Genomic DNA, 17,176 nt, shown 5'->3' with positions numbered 1-17,176 from the left:
ATCGCCTCCGGCCCACAGTGTTTAAAATAAACGGAGGAAAAGTAGGAAAACGACTCTGTAGTCAGACAAATTTGAATTTTATATAATTTGTATATAGAGGTTTTCGAGCCACACAAGGCCTTCATATTTCAGCAAGACAATGCTGAACTGGCCTGCCTGAAATTCAAACCTTTCACTAAGTGAAAACAAGTTTGTGGCTGATGAAGTAAAAAATAAAACACTTTTTTTTTAGACCTGTTGCTTCCATCAAATTAAAAAAAAAATCTATTGCATTTTATCTTTTTTGACATATATTCTCCATGTTTTAGTATGACCAAAATATAAATTCATTGCATTTTATTTATTTGCATTTTACAAAGCATTCAAACTCATCGTTGTTTGTTCCATCTCCTCTAACCTTTACTAGTGGAAGAAGTTTCTTTCCTCTTGCTTTCAGAAAATGAAGGGCATATTCCTATGTGTCTGTGATATCCTGATGGGACTGGAGTTGAGCCGAAGACTCTGGGGCAGCGTGCAGATAATGGTTTAATTAGCTCTGCGGTGCAGCTCTGCAATAGGGCTTTAGTTGGCTGTGGACAGTGCAGAGCTGTGGCAGCCCAGAGAGGCTGGTCCTGCTCAAAATGCTTCACAGCACAAAAAGACCACACCAACAAAGAGGAGATGGGGAGACCTGTCATAAGTTGTCGGGTGTAGCAAGTGCGAGGACCCAAAGGCAAAGAGCCAGATTGAAAGCAAATCATTTGTTTTAGGGTGATGAAAAAACTATCAATGTAAAGGTCCAATAAGGGAAACACCGGGATAACAAGAAACAGCTGAAACTAATTTTACTCCACACAGTGACAAGACTCTAATGCATTTAAACTTAAAGACACAAGGGTGGAGGCCTTAACTGGAATACAAATGTACATAACGAAGAACTTAAAGCCACAAGATACAAAGGAATATGAAATATACACAACAAACAAGGTAGGAACCAAATTGAACATCCAGTAAAAAGAATATAAACTTCAAAACTCTGACTCTAGGACATTGGACCATGACAATCTTTCCATCAGTAGGTAAAACAGGAGTTGCTTTGGTCCTGTATGTATTCAGAGAGTTTTACTACAATCTACAAATGGTAAAAGAGCGTTCTAGATCACAAAAGAAGTTCCTGTATATTCAGAAAAATGCCGTTTCCTGGAAGCATTACCATCGGACTGCTTCCTTGAGGGCTAATTGACTGTTATTTATGTACATCATAAATATATTTTGGCCCTGAGCCATTAAGTTATTCATAAACTAACAGCAGCACTCAAAAACTGCTCTAGGACTGACTGGAAGCCAGTGAAAATGTGTAAGTGCACTAATGGGGCGATCGTGGCTCAAGAGTTGGGAGTTCGCCTTGTAATCGGAAGGTTGCCCCGGTCGAGCCCCGGCTCCGACAGTCTCGGTCGTTGTGTCCTTGAGCGAGACACTTCACCCGTTGCCTACTGGTGGTGGTCAGAGGGCCCGGTGGCGCCAGTGTCCGGCAGCCTCGCCTCTCAGTGCGCCCCAGGGTGGCTGTGGCTACAATGTAGCTGCCATCACCAGTGTGTGAATGGGTGGATGATTGTGTGTAGTGTAAAGAGCTTTGGGGTCCTTAGGACCAAGTAAAGTGCTATACAAATACAGACCATTTAATGCACTCAGCTCTCTTGGTGCTGAGTGCATTAGTGTTGGTGAAAATGCTGAGTACCTTTTTTAGAAGACACATGATAAATTCCTGTATTATCACAATAAAAAATGAGTTATCACTGCATTTTAACATTAAGTGCTAATGGTCACAACTTGAATGCTGGCATCTTGATCAGTATCTGTGTGGTGATTGTGGGGTGTAGCTATAGTTGGCCTACGAAGGACAAGATATTAAACACTGGTCTGTGGAACTCGTTTGCTATTGGAGCAATGGAGCGGTCAGTCATCAGTTAGTCAATCAAACAGGTCAAAGACGGAAGCGTGAGCTAAAATTACTGCAGCAGTTTCAGTTATGATACCACAGTTACTGACAATGATGATGTTTCCTGCTTTAGTCTTCTTTACAAATATTTGACTGACGCATTATATTATTCCTTTTTTCACAGTTTAACACTGTTAAAGTCCTGTCTGCTGCCCATAGTGCTCCCACTAATGACAAATTATTAATTGTGGCAATTTTGGTTATATTTTTACTCCCACACACCAGCAAACTAAAGCAGTTATGTAACCCAAATAATAAATATCCATCATGTTACATTATGGTTACAGATAAATACAATGTGATTACAGTAATACGTCATTTTCTCTGACCATGTCTTATGCAGATGGTACAATCTGAAAAAGATGAATACATACATGAGGACAGCAAGACAGTGATGAAGTGTGGCTTGAGATGAGCCCCCTATTGATGATACATAGGCCGACAGATGCGGTCATGAAGGACTCTTTGGACTATTAAAAAAGAAAGAAATTGCATTTGTGCTACAAATGTAGGGATGAGGGGGTATGGTTTGTGGCTTGGTGTTAGGAGGGAGCGGTTGGGCAAGAAGGTTGTGGTGTCCGTTGGGGAGAGTGCACACTTGGCATGGATTTGCTAATTAGTCTCTCCCCATGTATTTAGTAGGTGCGAGGCTGGAAGGAGTTTTTTTTTGTTTGTTTGTTTTTTATTATACTGGCCATGGGAGCAGGAAACTCTGAACTGCATGTATTTGTCCAGTAAAAACATTTTGTAAGCAATAATCACACCCTCTCTGTGGTTACTGAGGTGAACCGCAGAAACATCCCTGAGTTTTCCCTTCCTGTTTGAAATCAGCTGCGTTAGTACTGATATTAAAAAAGCCTGGACTGGATGTTGACAAAGTTGCAAACTATAGACCTATCTCACATCTATCTTTTTTGTCTAAGGTCTTTGAAAAAGTTATTTTTAAGCAGCTCACCGACCATCTGTCAACAAACAATCTGTTTGAGCCATTTCAGCCTGCTTTGAGACCCAACAACACCACAGAAACAGCTTTAACCAACGTTGTAAATGATCTGTTGGTAAATGCAGACAATGATCGCACCTTAGTTTTATTACTGCTGCGATTGACACTGTGGATCACTGTATTTTATTGGCTAGGCTAGAACATTTTAACAGAGTGACAGGAAATGTTTTATCATGGCTGAGATCACACCTGTCTGGGAGATCTCAGACTGTTAGTTTTAAAAATGATCTCTCTGAGACCTGTGCTGTGAGGCATGGGGTCCCTCAGGGCTCTGTACTTGGCCCATTGCTGTTTTCTCTCTATCTGCTGCCTCTTCTACGTTCTTTTAATGTAACCTTTCACTCTTACAATGACCTGCAGCTATATGTTCCTTTAACCATAGAAAACTGTGCTGACGTGTCTAAATTAGAAGCTTGTCTATCTGCAGTTAGAGGCTGGCTATCTGATAATTTTACTGCTTCTTAATGCTGATAAGACATTGGACCAAAAAAATTTCAGTACTTGTCCCAAAATTTCTCCATGAAAATTGATGACTATGTCATAAATTGCAGGGATGTGTGGTTTGATGCAGTGCTCTCCTTGAAGTCATGAAGGACTGCCTTTTATCTCCTCAGGAACATAGCTAAAATCAGACGAGCTGCAGAGGTTCTTGTCCATGCATTTGTCTCTTCACGCATTGATTATTGTAACGCTCTTCTTTCTGAGTTAACCACAGAAAAGTTTTAGAGGTTTACAGATAGTGCAAAATCCAGCTGCTCGCATTTTAACCAAAACTAAGAAATTTGAGCACATTACCCCAGTACTGAACTCTCTTCATTGGCTACCTTGTCAGATTCAAGCAGATTTTAAGGTCCTGCTGCTCACCTACAAGGCTTTAAATGATTTGGCACCTTCGTATCTCTCTGTCCTGAGATCAGAGAGCACAGGATGGAACACAGAGGTTTTGCACCTCTGTGTTCCATCCCGTGCTCTCCGATCTCAGGACTCTGGCCTTCTAAAACGTCCTAAAGCCAGAAAGAAAGACTACTGCGCAGCATGCTTTTTCTTTTCATGCCCCATCTTTGGAGGGTTTTAAACCTAAGTTAAAGACCTACTTGTTCACCCTGTCCTATGTGTCTTAATTCTATGCCTAAAGTTTTAACTAGTTGTTATTGCTATTCCTTTTTGTTTCATCAGTTTTTATTGTTTTTATTCATTCATCTTTTCTATCTTCAAATAGCCATTCAGCACTTTGTTTGAAAGTGCTTTATAAATAGTTATTATTAGTAGTAGTAGTAGTAGTAGTAGTAGTAGTAGTAGTAGTAGTAGTAGTAGTATTTTTTTTAACATGTAAAACTACTTTCTTTCTGTTTCTCATCCCAATCCACCAACTAGCAAGCACGTGATAAGACTAAAATATCATGTTACCATGCCTGCAGCTTTCTGTAGTTGTTTGCTTCTAATTAGTCTACTTTGACAAAATGCAAAGAACAGATTACTAAATAATCTCTCTTTCTAGATAGTTGTTATTGATTTGGGCGCTACCTTCTTAGCAGAACTTGGCCTAGTTAGTAATGATTTGTTTCTAGGTTTGATTGTGCCCATAATTAAAAAGAAAACCTTTATCAACCCCAGCGAGGATGTGGAGGATGTGGACGAGTAGTGGCTCTACTCCAAGCTGCAAATGCTCCAACTCATCATACTAACTCAAAGTGAGAAGCCTTTGGAGAAGCTTTCTCCTCGTTGGAGATAAGCTAGAGGAGGGGGAGAGGGAGACCTATGCTTCTGTTCAGCTGCAACCCAGCTCCAAATAAGCGGAAGAAAATAGATGAATGGACTAGAGACCGTGGAGTATTGTTGCGTGTGTTTGATCTGTGTTTGCACAAGACAGATTTCCTCCTGGGGCAATAAAGTAGGTCTTTATCTTTAAAATTTCTTGATAAATTCAAATATTTTGCACGATTATCTTGTGATAACAGCAAAGACATTCTAGTCAAACAAAATGATACAGCCTCAATGTCCATAAATAGCTTGTATGGTTACTGAAGCCAACTAAGTTGCAAGTGCAAAAGAACCAAAAACATATGATGCAAAATCTTGTTTGAAATTGCATGAGAAATTTTACTTTACTGAGTCCTCACTGTTTGTTTTCTGAAGCAACCTGAGAGACTGACTGCTGATCCTAATCTGGTCTTTGCTCCAGGAAACAACGATATGCGAGTGAGCTGCTCTACTCTGCCTGCACACACAGTACACTGAACTCACCAAATATTACGTAAAGATGGATACAAATGCAAGAGGCTATTTTAAGACACTTGCTATTCTGACACTGTTCAAACAAACAAATGATAGTTATATATGGTGTATTTAAATGAATGGGATGCCAACTTATTACATCAGGTAGCAAGGTACTTTTTTTTACATACAAAAACACAGCATTTCATTGGGTTGAGCAGAAAGTTTCTTCAGGCTAAAGCGCCACAAAGTTCAAATTTAATTGTGGCTCTGTCTTTGTAAACATTTAAACTCCAGTATCCAAGGCACCAGAGGTTCAAAGCTACAACAAAAGCTGTAAGATACTAGATTTACAGAGTGGACTGAGTTGATGTCCACTTATCATAGGAGAGGTTACTGTTAGTACTACAGGGCGAGAAGACAGTCGATGAAAGGGTTGCTTCCCTGTACCTCCAGGTTAGAGAATGGGTGTGTCAAACTTTACTTACACACTGAATGAAAGTTCAGAGTACCCAGCCTTCTTGGCACCTGGTGTCCCATCACCATGTGCCCCATCTGGTGGATCTTGTTCTACTTGAGAAATTCAACAGCGCTGTGGCTATTGGACCGGCTGGAACAGCCTTGCTCAACCTGAACCCAAATACTGTTTTTCTGTTGTAGTGTCCATTAATGGATTTATGGAGTGGAGGGAGCTCATCTCAGGAATATTTATAAGTCATATTCCTGACTTATAAAACTGATTTTATTTTAGAATGTAGCACATATTAAATAACATCAGTGTGATTTTACTTTCTTCATTTAAAAAAAATACATAAGGAAGGCATTTCTCTTGTTCCACTGGTCCCAAAGAAGCCCAATTGCCCACTAGCATAAGATTTTCTTATTCATGTCTCATACGATCAGTTTAAATTATGCTAGAATAAATCACACAATGAGCAACGACTTTTCTAAAAAGCAGCTGGAAATGGGATAGTCCTCCCTGGCACACCACAGGAAGTGTTGGATTTCCGTCTGTTTGCCCTGGCTGTTTGCCGTGTTTTGGCTGACAGTGCGTATACTGCCGCTGTGTATTCCTTGGATCCCATTCTTTCATCCTCACATCAAAAACAATGGCCATCATGTGCTCTGTTGCCACTTGCTGCCCTTTCACCACCTCCTTCTCCCCTCTTCCAAATCTTTCCATCCTCATCACCACCTTGTCTTTATGTCTCTGTCTTTTGTGTAGTTAGCCTCATTTTCCACCCAGCAGCATCCCTCCACCCTCTTTTTTTGTGTTTCTCTTCTCAACCATGGCCTCTCATCTACTCGTACTTTTAACCTGTACTGCATGTATGAAACTTACAATCATTCAGAAGAAAGGCAGGGGAAAGAAAAAGCTGAATAAATAAGTGGAAACATACAATGAACTTTAGTGATAAACTAAAGATTAACACATGTCTGTGCAGAGCAGGGGCAGTTCATTATAACTTTGTATGAAAAGAATTGTTATTCATTGTTGGGCTCAGATGGCTGGAGCTTTAATCTGGACTAGACCCAGATTCAATACTGCCACAGTCTACTGTGCGTGACGTAGCTGAGTGGTAGAAAATCGTCATCATTTTGCTGCACACATTTCTCCTTCTTTAGGAAATACAGCTTGATCCCAGAATTGATGATGATTCAGATTCTGTGGCCTTTTGAGTCACCACAGCTCAAACCAACATAACATGAACGCATCCTAATAAAACACAACTGAAGTGAATAGCTTTTGGAAGACCAGTACATCCAATGAGCATTTTACGCGCACACAGTAGGTTGTTGGGGGTTTTTTTTATGCTTGTTTTTATTTCTTTAAATTGCATGCTAAGCATTCCTTTCTGAGACTAACATTTGTTACTGATGACCCTCTAACCAGTAAATCTTGAATCATTGTAAGTTGACAGCAGCTACATTGTGATTGTCCCGTATATAATGCCGGCACAAACAGGTGTTATTTCTCATTTATTTGTTACAGCAGCAGGATGCACTTGAAGCTCAACTCTCCCAACAAAAATGACTGATACAGGGAAAGCAGGATGAATAGCAGGTGGATATTAAGGTGGCTACGGGGCAGCAATGGCACTGACAGGAGAAATGACATTCTTCAGCTTAAATCAATCCCTGAACTGGGAGGGCGTGGTTGGTATAGGATATGAGAAGAACAAATCATTGCTCTGTGTAAGATCTATTGCATGCCTGAAATAGCTGACTGGCTTCACTATATAGTGTGGGAAATGATTGCTCATGTATAAAATAATGAATAGGCTCTAATTTTTGTGGGGGTTCAATTTTAATGGAAGGTTATTTCAATAAGATTAAAGCAAGAAAAGCTCTTCTAATGGCCATTGCACAAAGGAGGTCTTAGACTTATCATGTAAATTATCAGGTAATAGTGATAAAAAAGTTTTAAGCAAAATTTCCATGTAATTAGCTGTAAAACTAGAAGATCTAAATCAAAAACCAACCACATACTTTTTGTATGTCTCATATAAAAAGGTTTTTATATGAGACATACAAACATTTCTTAGTTTTGGTTAAAATGCGAGCAGCTGGATTTTGCTTGCTTGTGACCTGTAGTATTGAATTCATACATATTTTTACATTTCAATGAAATGTTAAAAAAAAGATTAATTTTATGAGCTTTCAGCACATTAGACTTCAAGAAAGGCTCAGATTTATTATGCCTTGTCTAAACCTTCACACGGTACCTTTAATGCAGCCTGTAATCAAAATAACTGTATTTCCCAAACCTTACTGAGTCCTAGGGGCTCGTCGTAGCTGGGGAAGTCCATGCACCAAGTAGAGATTTAAAAAGAAAAAGACAGAGCAAAGCTTTCAGTGAGGCCACAGCTGTGTTATTAGCGTCCTGTTCCACAGCAGAGAGCGGCTAAATTAAACCCCACACTGAGAAGAGTGACAGGAATATGAGGACATCAAAGTATCATGCTACAAAAATGGGATCATGTTTGTGCTAGTCTGGAAACCACACACACACACACACACACACACACACACACACACACACACACACACACACAACTGTCTCTCACACCAGTGAGCTAACTCACAGGAAACCTACATTGATTTTTTTTTTTCTCTAATGTGCATGAGTGCACATTCAGCGACACTCACACAGGGGACCTCCCCAGCTTTCCTGACATGGATTAAAATGAGTCTGGATGAATCATTAAAAGTGAATGTTGTTCACTTCTGTCATACAGGCAGGAGAAAAACTCGTAACAGCACATTAAACCTGCTGTCGTTGCTTCTGAAGTAAACTGCATAAATTAGATGACGTATTTTAAATGTGCCGGTAAACACTGAGGTACAAAGATCATACTTGTGCAGTGTCTGTCATAGAAACTCTCACTTAGAAGAGTCCCTTTGACACTGACTCTAGGGGTGATATATCTAGGATCATTTGATAGATCCACTTCTTTCAAACATTTATATTGCACATTTGTTTTTATTTCATCAGATAGTAATTAAACTGCTAAACAATCTTCGACCTTCCTTTTATCCAAAATTCTTACAAGAGTAGTCGACTATTTGACTCCCTGATATAATTCTCAAATGTGTACCTTAAGCAGATAAGGCATAAGCTGAAGAGGAACTAGCATCTCCCACTAATTTAGAAGATTATCGTTTAGCCTGGAAAGCCAGTTTGTCTACTCCTCTATCAACAAAACAAGGACTGAACAGTCACTTATATTTGGTCATTAGAGGACTTTAAGGAGAGCTATTCCAGTGGAATGTAACTTTCTGAAACCCACACTGAAAGTTTTGCTACTTCAAAACCTTCCGTAATTGTGTCCCAACAAGCTTTTCTAATATTCTGGCAATAAAAGGAAGTTTTGAAATGGTCCTATAGCCCATGGGTAGTGACAAGTCCAGGTTTGGGCTTTGTTTTTCCAACAGGAGTTGGACAACACCGTGTTTGAAGTAGCCTGGAACACAGCCTGATGGCAAAGAGCAATTTGGAGGGACCGCAGAGGAATCGATAGAGTCAAAGAGTTTAACAAATTAGATTGTGGGTAAAATATCAGCTGAGCTTATTGAGGGTTTCATTTGGGTTAGTATTTCAGAAACAACATCCCCAGAAACCAATTCAAAATTGTGGGATGTCTGGCATCATAACTAAAATGACTATTAGACCATGATTTTTTTTTTATGCCGTTAATTAATAAAGACCATTAATCGATTTTCTTAGAAATAATAAATTAGTGGGGAAACCACTCACCGAAGCTGCTTTTGTTCAGGTGTTGGCAGCAAATTTTTCTCTTTGTTTCTGGTGGAGATGCAGAGCAATGGTTCTACTTCATGCCCTGGCATAGTCCAGATTTACAAAAACTCTCCATGCCTAGAGCTTCACATATTCACACAAACCATTTACATGTTGTTGTTTTGTTAGTAAATTTAACATAAACATCTATCCAGATATTTACACAAATGAATTTAAAAATGCAAATCCTTCTATAATAGTTAACTGTATTATTTCACAGTCTATAACGAGACATGGAGTGTTTGGATAGTGTTGTTATCGTTGAAGTAAACTGAATGCAGCTCAGTGTCCATTATAACAGCTGAACCCTCAACATTCCTGCATGTTCCTACGTTTTGAGTTCATACAAGTTTTTCTGGGGGGGTTTCTGCCTTGTGCTGCTCTCAATAGTAGCAATAGTCCAGTAAATGAGGCATTCAGGGACCCATCTGTTAGGGCCAGCCTGACGTCAGCTGGGCCCATACACACCAAGGGATCACTTGGGCCTTATGGGGGCATGCACATATAAACACGCACACAAAGTTTCCACAGATGCATCCTTTTGTAGTTCAAAATAGGGAAAAAAGTGATCCAAATGGTCACAAGAACAGGGCCATCAGATGTAATGTGGAGATTTACAGTTGAGTACACATGGAGGAATTTATATACGGTCTGTGACCTCTGTACAAAAAGATGTCCTATGGTTAATGTGACTGTGATGTAACTAATGCACAGCTGTCTTGTGTGTGTTGTATGTCAATTAATTTTAATTTTCAGTGGCTACAAAATTGCATTTTTGTAGTTGCATTTTGTGTGCTAGCAACCAAAGGAAAAAGCTTCATGACAGCCAGACTCTCCAGGAAGAATTTGCAGATTGCCCGATCAATGCTTTCATTTTGCTTCATTCTAAGTGATGAACCTAATAAAAGTTGCTAAAATAAAATTTATTTACCATAGAAACAAACAATAAGACAACGGCCAACAAGAACTTAATTATGTAGAAACAATAAAACAAAAAAAGTTCTATTGGCCTTAGCCGAATAATTAAAGAGAAAGAAAGAGAGCAGTCACTTTCATTTATTTACACGGCGTTGCTTCGTGGTTACCATCACCACCATCACCATCACCACCATCACCACCATCATCACCATCACCACCACCATCATCACCATCACCACCACCACCATCATCACCATCATCATCATCACCACCATCACCACCATTACCACCATCATCACCATCATCATCACCACCATCACCATCATCACCATGACCATCATCATCACCATCACCACCATGACCATCATCATCACCATCATCATCACCATCACCACCATCACCACCATGACCATCATCATCACCATCATCATCACCATCACCACCATCATCATCACCATCACCATCATCATCATCATCATCACCACCATCACCATCACCATCATCACCACCACCATCACCATCATCATCATCACCACCATCACCATCATCATCATCACCATCATCACCACCACCACCACCATCATCACCATCACCATCACCATCATCATCATCACCACCATCACCACCATTACCACCATCATCATCATCATCATCACCACCATCACCACCACCACCATCATCACCATCATCATCATCACCACCATCACCACCATTACCACCATCATCATCATCATCATCATCATCACCACCATCACCACCATTACCACCATCATCACCATCATCATCACCACCATCACCATCACCACCATGATCACCATCATCACCATCACCACCATGACCATCATCATCACCATCATCATCACCATCACCACCATCATCATCACCATCACCACCATCATCATCACCACCATCACCATCATCATCACCACCATCACCATCATCATCATCACCACCATCAGCATCATCATCATCACCATCATCACCACCACCACCACCATCATCACCATCATCACCACCACCACCACCATCATCACCATCATCATCACCACCATCATCATCATCACCATCATCACCATCATCATCATCATCATCATCACCATCACCATCATCATCACCACCATCACCATCATCACCATCATCATCACCACCATCTTCACCACCACCACCATCTTCACCACCACCATCATCATCATCACCCTAGTCCTTTTGCCCGTTAGCCGCCGCTCACCACCCGATGACTCTCATCCGTCCTGACAGGCCCACTTATTGGCCTTCAGTGGCCAAAAGGTGAACCCTGATTGGTCAATCTCCTTGCAGTTTTTCCAGGCAATGATCTCTCACAGGTGTGTCACATGATCTGTGTGCCAAACTGTTAAGCGATCATGGGCGGGGGAGTATGGGGGGGGACGTGCTCCCCAGAAACAGGTCAACAAATGTCACAATAAAAGCATGCAACAAAACTGTAAGAATAAAACAACATTATCAAAAATGATAAAACACAGCAACACATGCAAAATAATTAAACACACCAAGTTAAAACATGCCAATTACAACATGCAACATTACACCTTGTGAAACATGTTTCCTGTTTTATTTTGATAGTCCCTAGTCCTGTGTTCAGTACGTTCATTCGGCTTCCTCCCTGTCTCATTATGTCTGTATATCCCATCCCCTCGTTATCCTCTGTGTGTTTAGTCCTGTCTTCCTCTGCCTCTTGTTGTTTTCCCACATTGCTGTGTGTGTCGTCTGTGCTCTGCGGTTTCTTAGTTTTCTGTTCCAGTTCCAGTCCCAGTCCCAGTTCCTAGTTTCCAGTTCTAGGTTAGGTTTCCTTGTGTTTGGGTCTTACAGCAAAGAAAGGCTTTTTGTTATTCCTTCATGTTATGAAGCATGCGTTTGGGTCCTACAGCCTTGACATTTTCTGTCATGAGCTGTTTTTAAATGTAACACATCTGTTACTTTGACCCATCACTCTGCATGATATCATATGTGGTCCCTAACAAAATCCCGTATCACACAAGACAAATACAGTTCCACTCAGGTTGTTGTGACTACTGTTTATCTATCACATCTTTGTACTAATTATTAATTGAGTAATCCCTTTGCTCACTGCTGGCCTACATTCCCTCTTTTTTTCTTAGCCATCTGTCTCGTGCTTGGCTGTATGATCTTCCCGGATGGCTGGGACGCAGAGGTGATCCAGGACATGTGTGGTGAGGACACTGGAAAGTATACCTTGGGCAACTGCTCTGTTCGTTGGGCCTACATTCTGGCTATCATCGGCGTGCTGGATGCCCTCATCCTCTCCTTTCTGGCCTTCGTGCTGGGCAATCGGCAGAGGGACTTCCTGCAGGAGGAGCTGAAGGCTGAAAACAAAGGTGAGGATTGGAGAAAACAAACCAAGGCAGAAAAATTCATTGGAAATAAAGAGCATCATTATGTTATGTAGAAAATTCATGACAAAAGGTTAGTACACCATGTTTAAAATGTAAGGTTTCACATATCAGGACATAATAAAAACTAATTCAGTTCCATTCAATTCCATTTTATTTATATTTGTTGATATATATTTAGCACCATATCACAACAATAGCAGATAAATGCAGCCTCATATGAACAATAACAGATATTATTATCATCATTTATTTAAAAACCAAGCCAAAATCCAGACGCTGGCTGTGACAAACTGCACTGGGGCTATTAGAGTTGTTTTTCAGGTTAAAGATAAGATTTTCTGGAGAAAACCTTATTGCCAAAAGTTTTCACTTACCAATCCAAATGAAGAATGGGTCATTCTCAGGAGCTCAGTGCGCAGAGGTCACCAACTTTTTGCAGAGTCCATAGCGACACATCTCCAAACTTCATGTGCCCTTCAGATTAGTGAGCAGCGCTTAGAGAGCTTCATGGAATAACTTTCCGTGGCTGAGCAGCTGCATCCAAGCTTTACATTACCAAGCACGATGCAAAGTGTCAGATGCTGTGGTGTAAAGCACACTTGACTCTACAGCAGTGGAGTTGTGCCCTCTGAAGTGTCTGGCAATCCAAATGAAAATCTGGATTTGGTGGTAGCCAGGAGAACAGTACTTGTCTGACTGCACTGTGCCAAGTTTGGTGAAATTTAGAGATTATGTTGTGGGGTTGTTTTTCAGGAGTTGGGCTTGGCCCCTTAGTTTCAGTCAAAGGAACTCTTAATGCTTCAGCATACCAAGACATTTTGGACAATTTCATGCTCCAAATAATCATTTCCAACTTTGGGAACATTTCCAGGATTGACAACATGACTACACACCAGTGCACAGAGCAATGTCCATAAAGACATGGATGAATGAGCTTGGTGTCGAGGAATTTGACCAGCCTGAGTACTGACCTCCACCTAATGGGATTAATTAGAGCAGAGACCTGTGAGCCAGGCCTTCTTGTAAAACATCAGCCTCTGATCTTCCAAATGTGATTTTGGAAGAACAGTAAAAGAAAATCCCATAAACACTCTAGAAACCTTTTAGAAAGCTTTCCCAGAAGACTTCCATCCATCCAACCATCTTCTTCCGCTTATCCGGGGCCGGGTCGCGGAGGCAGCAGCCCAAGCAGAAAAGCCCAGACCTCCCTCTCCCCAGCCACCTCCTCCAGCTTGTCTGGGGGAACAGCAAGGTGTTTTCAGGCCAGCTGAGAGATATAATCTTTCCAGCAAGTCCTGGGTCTGCCCCGGGGCCTCCTCCCAGTGGGACATGCCCAGAACACCTCACCCAGGAGGCATCCTTGTCAGATGCCCGAACCACCTCAACTGGCTCCTTTCGATGTGGAGCAGCAGCGGCTCTACTCTGAGCCCCTCCTGGATGGCTGAACTTCTCACCTTATCTCTAAGGGAGAGGCCATCCCAGAAGAGCTGAAGATGTTATATCTGCAAATGGTGGGCCAAGGAATGGGATGTCACTCAAGTTCATATGCATGTGAAGGCAAGCAAGCCAATTCTTTTGGAAACATAGTGTACATTAGAGGCAGTAAACGCATTAGAGACTTATCTTGGGAAATCTTCAACAGAGTGCTAGTGACCAGCTATCAGCACTAAAGCAATACCTGAATGAGCAATTGCTTCCTGTATAATATTTCACTCTCTGTAATCGTGTGATTCTCATTTAAGCCTTGAAAATAAACTGCACAAGAACTGGGATAAGCTTCTGTCTGAAAGTTGGTTCTGCTTTTGCTTTTCATCAGCAGAGTACATTCAGACAACCACTTACACTGACCCACACCTGTGGAAATTTAGAGTCTCCACTGAACCTAACTTGCATCTCTTTGGAGGCCTTCATGGTAGAAACCATACAGGCACAAGGAGAACATACCTAACACAATGGAAGTTACCATAAGGTGCTTTATATTGTATAAAGCACCTTATGGTAACTTCCATTGTGTTTTGGTGCTAAATCAATGTGTGCAAATACATTTTGAGTTGAACTGAATTGAGTATTACAGTAGGAGTGTTGACAAGTCCTTCAGCAAACAGATTATCAGACTGGAGTACATTAACTGCATTGGCACTCACAGACAGTGATGGCACTTCTGATATAGTGACTTAACTATGTGACCAGAACTCCCTTTATGTATGTATGAAGTATTTGGCTGTTGCAAGATTTTTAGAAACATAGTAATTGATCCCTTCTTATGAACCGCAAACAGTCAAGTATTATTTGAAAAGTGAATTCTGTATAAGCTCTGGCAGGCAGCGAGCTTTAAAAATCAGTCAGTGCACAAACTGAAACATTACGTCACATTTGGATATCTCATAACATAATTATTTAATACTAAATAAAGTTAGAATACTGTTAAAAGCTGTCAGGTCACAGCCACTACCAGGCATGTTTTCATTCAACAACCTTCAATCAGTCAAAGTGTGACCTTTGTCCTTGTTTCTTTTCCACAGACTTCATTGTGTCAAGGGTAAGTGCACATGTACGAGTACATCATGTCTTCAGTCTGTGGTTTCATGGTTGATTTACTGTATTTATCACATCATGAATATAACAGACACTAAACTCTTCAGATTTAGTCTGAATAATATCCTGTTATTATTTAGAATAGAAATACATGCTGCTCGGTATCCCATTTCAGTATTTTTTTTATTGTATTGCCAGTAAAGCAATACAATAAGATTTTCAATTAGCTGAAAAGTGTAAGCAGTTGCTGATGAGCCACTACTTTTGCTACTTTTGTTACCCTTTTTGAAAACTGACGGTATCCATTTAAAATTATATCTGCAACATGATTCAGAGAGTCTCAATACTTACTATCCTGTGCATATCCATGCATTTTTCTTAATCGCTAATTTAGTCACGATCAATTTGTCAAGTAATAGTGTCTGTTTTAAATTGCCAGTTATGTCAATTTAAAATGGCACAGTAAACAATTTATTTTCAGTCTGAGCTTCAGCTGACCTGCTGTCAGGTCAGATATTTAGCATTTGTCCTCACGAGAGCGATGGTGTTCCTTCACTTTAGAGACTCTTGTATACTCGTGTATCGACTTGAGTGAATGCAGGCTAAAATAAAAAGCACAGAGCTAGAAATGCGAAAGAATTTAGTGGGTGGTCACATGTAGAGCAAAACATCCCCGGGCACGTTTTCCCAAAGGAGCGGGACCCACTGCAAGTGGATGTGTCAAGACGTCAAGTCGGGAAAGGCCTTTCACTGAAGACTGTGCGTGATGCAGGATGTCAAGCTTCTGTGTATATTCGTCAATGTGTGTGGTCTACTTAAAAATCTCTGCACACATAAATGGGTGACAGGTGTGTCACAGGAAAGGTTCTGTGATTACAATCACTGGAGGTAGTACTGTGAATATCAACGGTGCTTCTTTGAAGTCTTTTTTTTTTAATTTAAGCTATGAAATATGCTCTAATTTCCGGTATTAGTAAAAGATATACTGAAATGTCCTTTATGAAATAAAAGCAAATGATGCACAATTTAACGAGGTGCATCCACCATCTGACCACTCAGAGATGCAGTTCATTATGAAAATTACTGTTGCATTTTCCATCTTATGCCTCGGTTTTGCTCATTGGTGTCGGCCTATGAAACACTTATATCCTTGAGTTTTTCTTCACTTCTTTCTTTGAGATCATGACTTTTTTTTTTTTTAAATAAAAGAAGTAGGATTTAAGTTCAAGGATTCAGCTGTATCCAATGGTGTTCATGCGATGTCAGGTTGATTTAATTTAAGCACCAATGTCATTGATGGGATAGCAATCTATCACTACTAGCGCTAAACAAACCAGCAGACCATCATGAATGTGAAATGTTCAAAATGCGTGCACAGTGAGATCCTTTAGTTACCATAGTGTTACATTAAAACTGCTTCCTTCCTTCCTTTAGCTCCATCTTGGTCCACCTCTGCGAATGGATGGTGTAAGACCCTGCAGTTTTGTCGAGTTAATCTCCAGCATGTTCTCCTTGCATGTGCTTTGATCAGTTATGGCTGAGAACTTGATGGCTTTCCTGTCTTGTGAGAAACTTTGCACTTAACTTTTACTTATCCTTATTTTCTAATTCTGTTTAATTAGCTTCCTTGTCAAAGAAAATGCTCAATACAATTTACAAAGTGAAAGTAATTTTTAGAGCAAATTGAATGTTAAAGGAAAGTGTTCAAAGTTTTTGGAAATATGGTCATCTTCCTGCGTCCACCTGCATCTGGACGTCAAACAGGATCTTACCGCAGTCTTTCTCAGCCATCATAGGGGGCAATATATATATAGTCTATGTTTCTCATTGGTCAG

General features: G+C 40.5%; 2 protein-coding genes across 6 annotated transcripts in view; both read left to right on the top strand.

Moving 5' to 3' along the window:
• Positions 1–17,176, top strand: part of LOC308401934 (uncharacterized protein) — a 565,304-nt gene that overhangs the window by 282,377 nt on the left and 265,751 nt on the right. The window lies entirely within an intron of this gene.
• Positions 1–17,176, top strand: part of lhfpl4a (LHFPL tetraspan subfamily member 4a) — a 30,702-nt gene that overhangs the window by 4,258 nt on the left and 9,268 nt on the right. For 2 of the 5 annotated variants that reach the window (XM_080891835.1, XM_080891833.1), the window contains exons 2-3: positions 12,552–12,788; positions 15,329–15,345. In XM_080891835.1, coding sequence (XP_080747961.1) covers positions 12,552–12,788; positions 15,329–15,345 — 254 coding nt within the window. Of the gene's footprint in view, positions 1–12,551; positions 12,789–15,328; positions 15,346–16,775; positions 16,809–17,176 lie in introns of all 5 variants that reach the window. The other 3 variants (XM_080891834.1, XM_080891836.1, XM_080891837.1) reach the window with 3 other exon arrangements.

The sequence above is a fragment of the Rhamphochromis sp. 'chilingali' genome (genome assembly GCF_963969265.1).
Source record: "Rhamphochromis sp. 'chilingali' genome assembly, chromosome: 9".
NCBI classification, from domain to species: domain Eukaryota; kingdom Metazoa; phylum Chordata; class Actinopteri; order Cichliformes; family Cichlidae; genus Rhamphochromis; species Rhamphochromis sp. 'chilingali'.
Note: the sequence above shows the minus strand (reverse complement) of the source record. Positions and strands in the feature narration are given on the sequence as shown.